At 40.1% G+C, this 10433-nt stretch overlaps 1 protein-coding gene across 3 annotated transcripts in view; it reads right to left on the bottom strand.

The window, feature by feature from the left end:
• Nucleotides 1-1555: 1555 nt before the first annotated feature.
• The window catches only part of plod2 (procollagen-lysine, 2-oxoglutarate 5-dioxygenase 2), a 152403-nt gene continuing 143525 nt past the window's right edge, over nt 1556-10433 (bottom strand). For all 3 annotated transcript variants that reach the window (XM_041215703.1, XM_041215713.1, XM_041215723.1), the window contains 3 exons: nt 10266-10412; nt 7671-7796; nt 1556-2975 (listed from right to left, as the gene is read on the bottom strand). In XM_041215703.1, the coding sequence (XP_041071637.1) occupies nt 2820-2975; nt 7671-7796; nt 10266-10412 (429 nt within the window). In that variant the 3' untranslated portion in view covers nt 1556-2819. The remainder of the gene's footprint in view (nt 2976-7670; nt 7797-10265; nt 10413-10433) is intronic.

The raw sequence follows: 10433 nt of genomic DNA, 5'->3' as shown, positions 1-10433 counted from the left end.
CACACTTTAAACACCTTTCCATTGACTTTAACATCAAGCGCTTTCAGGTATATATACTACAAATCAGAGATGCAAAGTACAGTAATTCCTCACTTAACATAGTTGAGTTCTTTAGAAGTGTGACTTTAAGGAAACCATTAAGTGAATTAGATTTTGCCATAATTAATGTATTTAGGTTCCGCAGCAATGTTTTCCCCTGATTTCCAGCGAGTCTCCCTCCAATCCCCAACAAATCTCCCCCCAGTCTCTGGTACCAGGATCTGGAAACAACAAATCGATTTTGGAACAAGACAGTGAGTGGTGCAGCAAGCAGGGTGGCAGCAAGCAGAACAGAATCAAGGTGGGGGCATGGCAGCGGACAGGGCTGGAGCAGGACTGATCTGGGAATCTCGCCAAAGCAGCTCCTGAGGTTGCAGACAACCTCCCAACAGCACTGCTCCATTGTGAGGATAACGTCCAACACATGATGTAAAAAAATGGAAATTGCGATGTAAATCGGAGAAACAGGCCCTAAAGAGTAAATGACTTTAAAACAAAACAATGTTAAGTGAGGTGACTTAAAACAGGGACTTTACTGTACACCAATAAGTTGCCTTTATTTTAATCTCCAAAGTGTACCTCTATTCTCTGCTAGTATGACATTTCTACTTTTACTCCAGTTATCCTTGTGATGCGAAAGTCAAGTCGGACTGAAAAGTCCGACTGCTCCGGTGAAGACAGGGCCCCAAAACCAAGAAGAGTTTAGCCCCCGATTCAGTGACGCATCCCCGGGACGCCTTTTGGATGTCGTGGAGGCCCGTCAGGGTGTCCTCTATCCCCGTTCTGGCTGCAGGAGGCCCATCTAAGCTTTGGGCTGCTTTCTGGTTTAGACTCGTACGTGACATTTTCTGAGTGTGGACTGTCTTTCAGATAAAGGATTCAATTTAGATCCCTTGGGACTATTTTGTAGAACTTGGGAGTTATCCCTGGCGTCCTGGCCAATAATTGTCCCTCAATCAATCTCACAAAAACAGGTCATCTAGTCATTATCACCTTGCTGTTTGTGGGATCTTGCTGTGTGCAAACTGATTGCTGTAATGGAGGAAACGTGTCAATGATCAAAAGCACTTAACTGGTTGTAAAATGCTTTGAGATATCTGGTGGTCAAGAAAGGTCTTATACAAACGTAACTTTTTATTTTTCTGCTTGAGCAAGCTGACTTCAAGGTTTTTACAGCAGTCTGGCATGGAAAACCATAACAACTTCGATCGGGGCTAGACTGAAACCCCAAAGCCGAAATTAACGGAGAGTTTGCAAATCCACCAAGTTTCCAATTCAACCTCTATTTAACTAAATCAACCAGACGGATTACCAACGGTCAGTTTCCATCCACGATGAGATAGGCTCCTGAAATAAACATATGATACTGATAAAATGTGAAATCTTCAACCTATTCTTGGCTAGTCACTAGTTTTCTGTAGCTTATACATGTAGCTTTCGATGTATTTGGCAAAAACAGATGCACAATCACCTTATGCTTGAACACATTCAATTCATCAACCAACACAGACGCCTCTAATTTTTCAACACATTTTTATTTAAAATTAAAAACACTTGGCAGAATAAGTTAACTTTGCCCTCCATAGGCAGGTTGTGCACAGTACACTGTACTGTGGCCACAGTTGTGTTTTTCGTAGCTCCAGTGAGCAGATTTGTTCTGAATATTTATAACTGGTTTAACACTGACAGAATATTTACTGCCCAGAAATTTAATTCTTCAAACAGTACAATTTGATTTGTGTGTACAGGTAAAAAAAAAAATGTTCAGACTTAAGAAAAGCTTTTAGTACAATACACGTAGCACTGGACCATCCTTTAAAAACAACTTTCTAGTTTGGTAATATCGAACCTGCTATGCAAATTCTATTCTTCAAAAAAAAGTGGGGGGGGGGTTGTCCAACGAGAAGGTCAATTAAAGGAACTAGAATGATTGGGGAGCGCAGTTTAAGTGTAAGGCACTCATCTCTTCTATCTCGGCACGTTCAAGCCTTCTCTGCTTAAGGTATCCTATGCAGGTTGATATTTGATTTAAGTTAGCATCTTCGTCTGATCGTGGTGGTGTGAAGCCTATCTGTTGCTGCTGAATTGCATGTAGTTGATCTGTTTTACATGTCAACCTTGTGAGCAATCTTTTCTTGTTGTTTTTGTCCTTTAAGCAAAGCTGCTTATTAACAATGGTCTATCGTGTAAATGGTATAAAATACTCCTACCTAGTCTATAGGCAGGTTAACGGCGTAGTTTTCAGCAGATATGTCCTCTGTTTGCGTAACATATGATACCAATAGAAAAGGTCACAGGGCTTCAGGAGTCTTTCAACTGGTGATTATTCAACAGCAAGAGGCAGCTTCTTAACCAACATGATGGAACATTTCTGCCAAGTATGCCTTCTCACTGATACTTGCCTTTAATGCAAATAATCATTCAAGTTTAATAGAAATGCGACTTTTAAAAAAAAACCTCTAATTTCTCAATCACCGCAAGGAAATTCAGGCATTTATTTAAAAAACATTGGGGGTAGAAACTCATCTCAGGCGACAGCACAAAATAGGCAATATCGGATCAGCTGCTTGTTACACACACAGCGCCCGATATCCATAGCTCAATGGGATTAAATATCAGGCACAGTGTTTAATGAGTGGCTGATCCAATATCGTCCCTTTGCATTACTGCCAAAGACAAATTTCTACTCCATTATATCTTGAATTGGAGGTCGGAAGTTTCAAAAGACAAGCCTCTGATCATATTTTGTGTGTTCACTAGGGTGCAAGAACATTGGAGTTCTATGGGTCAACAAAAGACACTGCAATGTATCGTGTTCCATTTGTAGTCGGAAGCCCTTCATGAAGGTGAGTTAGTCTTCCTGGATGTATGAAACTCCACCCTTTCCTGGGGGACTCGACGGCACAGTTATATCGATGGAATTTGCAGCCTCCACCCTGGAATGAGAAAAGGGTTTATTTTTCTCCATTTTTGAGCAGATAAAAATTATTTCACTGCTCAGTATTGAAAAAAGACTACCAGAAGAACTGGGCATTATGTTTCTGTCTTTCTCCGTGACAGTTTCACATCTGTCGCAAAATGTGACCATTTGTATGGTGGACATAAGACATGAAATCTATCTTTATACCTACCTGCCTTAGAAATAAGGATTTAATGCTGAAATAAACTTTTTTGGAAGATCAACTTTGTCCCTAAACAAGCAAAGATAAATCATATTGGAATAAGGACTGCAAGTTAGCTGTTGTTGGCAGCATTAGGGTTGATCTGAACAGGTTCTGGAGGCTTTAATGGTTGGTTTACACTTTATAACCATTAGCAGATAATGTCAACTATCTTGGAGCTCCACATTCTGCAGGGATGATGAATCTATAATATCATTGAAGATACATGAACAATGTTGATAATCAGGAAATTCTAACTGCTGTCACTGGTGATCTATAACAGCTTTGTACACAGGGAATGTAGCTCCTCTACCATCTGCTTCCAAATGCAGCAGCTTGTTAAAATGATTCAGTAATTAACAATTTAGCTATTCATTGCTAATTTTGATTACTGGACAATGCTTGTTACATGGTATCTTTACTCCCGTTACTTCAGTGACATTTTATGCTGTCAAGTGGACACCAAACAAAATGGGGATAATTTTAACCCAACATTTCCTTTGTACTTTCCTGTTGTAACCAGGTGAGATGCAAAATGGGTGCTCCATCTGAATCAGAGGCCGGGATTTTCCGGCCCTGTTGCAGGCGGTACCCCAGCCAGAAGTCCATTGACTTGAGGTGGGACCGGAAGATCGTGGCGGTGGGTGGGTGCAGAAAATCCCACCCAGAGAGATGGTCAAAAATTACCCAATTCCCACCACATTTAAACTTCCCAATTTTTAGTATTCTGTAAAGGGCATATCAATCAGGAAGGCCGAGCACATTAAGCTACTAAAGAACATCCTCCTGGAGGAAGGTAAATAAAAGCAAAGTGCTTTGGATGTTGGATATCTGAAATAAAAGAACTGAAAGTGCTGGAAAAACTCAACAGTTCTGGCAGTACCTGTGGAGAGGGATAGACAGAGTTAACATTTCAAGTTGAACGTGACACTTCTTCAGAGCTGAGAAGAGTTCTGCTCGATACAGACCTGCTGAGTATTTCCAGCACTGTGTGTCTTATTCCTGGAAATGGGTTTGAATGAAAGGGACACAGATGAAGACCCTCCATGAGAAGGTGCCAAAGGACACCATCCCTCTCACTCCCTGCAGGTCAGCACCAAGGGAAATAATCCTGTTCAGGGCAATTGAGTTTTGAACAAAGATACTGTGGAAAATGGTCTTAGGCCTTGTAGCCGGAAGCTAAAGGAGCAAGTTTTGCAGTTAGAAGTTGCCTTAGTAAGAAAAGCATGCTAATAACAAATGAGTCAGGTAATATGGTCTCATTTTTCTCTCCCTATTTTTGAGGAGAGAAGAGACACCGACTAGTGAAATCTGCTTTGACTGTTGCTCTTTATGTTCAATTACTCTCTGCAAAACATAGCAGCTTAACAATTTGTATCTTGGCTCCTCTCACCAAGTTATTAATTCTACCTTTGAAAGACGCACACACCTGAAAGACACAATATCCAGTTCACATCACATTGGAGAGGGAGGGATCCCATTGTTACACCCCTTGGTAATACTACTGTATAATTAGGCTGTACAGACACTCCTGAATGGAGGATGCTCAGATGGCTTATGATAGTGAAGAATGCACCCAAAAGAATATCTCAAGTAGACCTGAAACTTTATAATAAAATTAAGCAATATCATAGAAAGCAAAATTATACAAAAAGTTCTAGAAAATCAGGTAGGGTCAGGCGCCACCTGAAAGTGGCAGGTCTACTATAGGAATAGGGATTGATAAAATAGAGCTAAAACCTATCTCAAATAGTTATGTGAAATGAGGCAAGTCCAAATGACTAACCAGATTTTACAATAATGAAGGACATTTTATTAGTGGGTTCAGCTCATGGATTTCAATGTGAGCTATCAACTGGGGCTGTGGAGAGTGTGTGGAACAAACAACACATAAGATGATGAATCTTTCTAACCATGCACTAACAAAACTTACAATGAAATCTGACTAGATGAAGACATTTGGGTTATGACTAGACACCATAATAATGCTTATTTTGTCAATGCATTGTGTTTTGACTTAAAGCCAGGCCTTCTATATTTATGCCACCTATGGCATTATGCAAACTCTAGATTATTGGCCTGACAATAGTTGAATTGCAAAGTATTGGCTGTCATTTTCTTCCCTCTCTCTTCTTGCCTCCTCTCTCTTTTTGGACTGTTCCTTTTTCAACCAATGGACTGGAAAGTCCATCCCAAGTAATAAATACTAATCCCAACAACCACAATCAGGAATTGACACCTCAATTTTAGCCAAATGTCTTTCCACCATCAAAATCCTCATCTTCAAGCACAGCTTTGTTACCATCTCAACCTTTACTCAGAGTCCATCACACACACCTGACGAAAGCCTTGAACCACCTTATGGCTATTTTTAGTACCATAGGGTCCTTTTTTTAAAGCAACTTTTGGGTTTAGAATTATACTTCAGGATAATGATATTTACGTCATCTTTCTGCTTTTGCATTTTCCATTAAGACAGCAAAGACTTTTTAAAAGGTTAATGCCAGATTTAAAATAACATGATTGGAAAAACAAGGCTGGACCCTGTAAGCATATTAAGCTCCACCCTTAAAATGAAGACTCAGAAAGCAATGCTAGGGGTACAAAGTCATATTTCACCCCTTTCCTATTTTTACTTAGTTCTGTTGAAGGGTCAAGAGGACTCGAAACGTCAACTGTGCTCTTCTCCACTGATGCTGCCAGACCTGCTGAGTTTTTCCAGGTATTTCTATTTTTGTTTTTAGCTTGGGGTACCTATTGAGTTGCTTTACACTACAGAGTATAACACAGGGAGACTAAGGCATCTGCAGTTGGCTATACATTTGTTAGGCAAGAATACCCTTCGAGTTAGCACTTGGAGGCTCCGAAGTGACCTGTAGATATAAACATACCTTCAGACAGCTTCTTACACACCTGTAGGAATTACTTCTAAAAAGAAACAGCACCCAAGAAGCAAAAAACAGCGGGTTATCCAAATCCATAATGATAATCACCAATAAGTATAGAGGAGAGAAGCTATCTGGCTGATTTAGCTCACTTTTCCATGGAAAGTTACAGGTCACCCTCGTTGCATCATCTACTGTCCTCATAAAAAAGGATCCAGAGCTTTTGATTTGACTGCTTTGCCTTAAAGACGATTCAAGATATTAACCATTCTTTGCATTTAGAGGTACTCCAGCCATTAGTCTTAAGTGTGCCTTTCATCAGTTTAAATGACAGGGTGGATGTGGAGAGGAGGTTTCCTCTTGTGGGAGAATCCAGAACTAGGGGTCACTGTTAAAAATAAGGGGTCGCTCATTTAAGACAGAGGAGGAGAAATTTTTTCTCTTAGGGTCGTGAGTCTTTGGAACTCTGCTTCCATCACCTTTTGAGGAAGAGTCTTTGAATACTTTTAAGGCAGAGCTAGATAGATTCTTGATTAACAAGGGGGTAAAAGGTTATTGGGGGTAGGCAGGAACATGGGATTGAGGCTACATTCAGATCAGCCATGATCTTATTGAATGGTGGTCCGGGCTCGAGGGACCAAGTGGCCTACTCCTGCTCCTAATTCGTATGATTGTATGTATATCTATGTCCCGGTTGAGACTCTGAGGCATTTCTCAAATTTGAATGTTTTGCTGTGCCAAAACTGAAAGTACTATTCAAATTACAACCTGATCAGAGCACTATAGGAGAACTTACGTTCTACTGATTCAGCAAGATAGCTCAGCATTTTGCTTGCTACACTGGTTGCTGCTCCACAATGACTTAACATGGCGATCTAGGCTTTCTGCCTCACACAATCCAGGTGATTGGGTGGTGGGGTTGGAAATAGCGTAATTTTTTGCCTTCCATGTGCCCTTATCCCTAGCCAATCTTCTATCTTTGGTGTCATTAGCATATTGAAGAAAGGATTTCTGGCCTCTATTGGGGAATCTTACTTCATCGAGGGCAGTTTTGATGTTGTAGGTTTTGGCTCCAGGAGCACATAGGGCTTCTGGTTGCACATAAAATTACTTTCTCTCCCTACTGTTGAATGTAGGAGTGTTTGGCCCTGGCCCTTGTGCCCATCATTCACACAATATAAATGCTGGGAAATATGAAAGATGCTATACTGCCCCTATTTCTATAAAGTTCATGTAATGACAGGTGTACACTGGATTTGGTGGCACATGCTCTGGAGTATTTTTCCTCAATTATCCACCCCAAATCTGCTGGGGGGCACGGAGGAGGCAAGAGAGGAAGAAGAAAGCCTATGCGAGGAAACACTGCACAAACATCATTTCCAGATCTCTTTCAAGGAGAAACAGTATGTTAAAGGGTCAGCTAAAAAGTTTAATTCAACCCCCACGCTAATTTTTCTTAACTAGAAGGTAGGCAAAATGGAAGTGCAAACCTAAATTTATTTAAAATTAAGACCTTTACTGAAGATTCAAGTGAGAAGACACCAGCTGACGGAATAAAATAATACAAAGAACACATGTAACCCACCTGATAATCTATTCCTTTATTATTTAAGGCGATGTTTATAGTGAATGTAGAGGAATCATGATGAGGTCTTAAATAAGCCTGTCTCTCTGGCGTATACTTTACAACGAAGTTCAGCATGGCAAAACCCTGGAAGGAAAATAAACCAACAACACTGAAAACTATTGAGTTGCTTAATCATTTTTGTGACATTGCAATGTTGTTACACTCATTAATTGCCTTTCTGCCGTGAGTTGTGCCCAAATAAAATTGATTTTTTTTAAACCTCTAGCTTGCTGAAGATATGAAAACACGTTTCAAAAGATTATCAAAACCCAAAAGTTTGTAAGCTAAACTAAAATTAAAAATGTGGCCTAGATTTCCTGATGAGCACTATTTTAACAGAATCTGTAATTAAAAACATGCATTGGTCCAGACATTATAATAACATCAACTACTAAGTCCAGACCTCTACGTCATTGTTAGGTTGTTGCCAGCCTGTCTCCTATGAGTCAAATTTACAAGTCTATTGACAATCTTTACTCAGCAAAATGTTTGTTGGGGACAATATTAACAAACATGTGGAAACACTTCAGTCAGTTCCAGTAATAAAGAATGATTAGTTGCAGGTAATCAAGATTGGCACAGCCAATCACATCAGTAAAATACTTCCAAACAAACTCTTGAAAAAATTTTGTGGTGGTATTTCTGGCTTCTGTGTTTCATTTTCCTCTTGTAGCCTGAGAGCAATTGCAGCTATTGGTCCTGTAACTTTCTGTCCCTTCTTCTTCCTGTTCAGGAATGCCAGTCATCAGTAACTGCCCACTGAAATGATTTAAATTAAGAGCTCACAGGGACATCACAGTTGCTGACTTTTTCCTGTCAGTCCATGATGCAAGTTGTTACAGCATTCCAGAAAAAGTAATAGAGGTGGTGGCATAGTGGTAATGTCACTGGACTAGTAATCCAGAGGCCCCGGCTAGTTCTCTGGGGACATGAGTTCAAAGCTGGTGGAATTTAAATTCAATTAGTAAATCTGGAATATAAAGGTAGTCTCAGTAATGGTGACCATGAAACTATCGTTCACTATCATCCTTCAGTGAAGGAAATCTGCTGCATTGATCCGGTCTGGCCTATATGTGACTCCAGCAATGTGGCTGACTCTTAACTGCCCTCTGAAATGGCCTAGCAGTTCAAGGGCAATTAGGAATGGGCAACAAATGCTGGCCTTGCCGGATCAATGCAGCAGATTTCCTTCCCTGAAGGATGATAGTGAACGATAGTTTCATGGTCACCATTACTGAGACTACCTTTATATTCCAGATTTACTAATTGAATTTAAATTCCACCAGCTTTGAACTCATCCCATGAAAGAATGTTGGTTCAGGACAGTGTACACCTAAACACTGATTGGCATTGCCCCAGCATAATATCTTCCCTTGCTTGCTCTCCCTTTGGGTGTTTGCACCTCCCTTTGTTCTTTACCTCTTCTAAGTTCACAATGGCAATAGATGCCACTGTTGTGCTTGCTGTCTTTAATCAGGGAACTTATTGTTTGCTGGATTAACTCATGTTTGGATCAAAAGTGCAATATATGACCTTATTGTTGTACACCTAAACGCAATCCAGAATTTGCAGCATTATAAAGACTAGCTGGGTCCATGCCTTTGATATCAAACATTTACACTTTTCAGTTATAATAACCTACACAGTCAATAGCCCAAACAATTACTATAACCAATTGGTCAGTACGCTGGGTACCAAGTAACACTCTTCAATGCTCACCTGCACAGTAAATAACTGAGCAACTGACTAACGGGCTTAATCTCTCCCCATGGATGTACTACTCGCCTGTTTAACAGCCAGTGAGTCTATGGAGTGCTCCACATAAGAATGGCAGGAGTTAGAATGTGTAAATGAAAAGTATTGATATCAGAAAAATAATCATTCTTAGCAGCCTGATGGGAAGGGGAATCTGGGGAGTACAAGCTGAGCAGCTGATGATAAATACATTGCTCAGTGGGACAGTCATTACATGATCATCAGGATCCACTGATATAGTAATTTCTGTAGATTAACAAATTTGTAACAGAGGGAATGGGCTTTGAGCAATGGGATCAGCCAGTAAAGATTTGCACATAAAATGCCACTAATTAAACAATTACATTTCTGTGGTTTTGAAAATCAGATTTTGGTTGTGATCAATTCTTCTAGATTCCACTGTTCCAGCATGTTAAGCCAAGTTGGAATTTGTGAATGAGCAGTAATACCTGCCAGATGTGATGTAACACCTGGATGACAACATCTTACCAGCCAAATGTGACTTAACAAGTGGCCTTTTATGCCACAGCCATGAAATGTAAATTAAAACCTGGAATAACACTGACTGAATGGTAGTAAGTTGTAAAGAAATTACACTCTAGAACATGAGTAACATACAAGAAAGAGAAAGTTTTAGTTTAATCAACTTCATTCCACTGCAACACAGCAGGTCAAGTGAGGTGGTGACATTTTTGTTTTGCTTCATTCAACTGATAAGCAAAAGCTAAGTCTTGGCACAAGGTACTTTTTACACTTCCTTTTTCAACATTAAACGTTTGTGAAGGAAGACGATCATACCTTGGTGTGATAGCCAGAGAAAAGCTTTAGTGCCACTGGTGCAATGTACTCCCGAATGAATTGCAGCCACACCTGTTCCAGTCCAACCTGGGTCATATGAATGTCGTCAGTAGGAACATTTTCATATCCACCAACCAGCCGCTTATCCTTAAACAAAACGGATGAGTT

The sequence above is a fragment of the Carcharodon carcharias genome, chromosome 2 (assembly GCF_017639515.1).
Source record: "Carcharodon carcharias isolate sCarCar2 chromosome 2, sCarCar2.pri, whole genome shotgun sequence".
Lineage (NCBI taxonomy): Eukaryota > Metazoa > Chordata > Chondrichthyes > Lamniformes > Lamnidae > Carcharodon > Carcharodon carcharias.
Note: the sequence above shows the minus strand (reverse complement) of the source record. Positions and strands in the feature narration are given on the sequence as shown.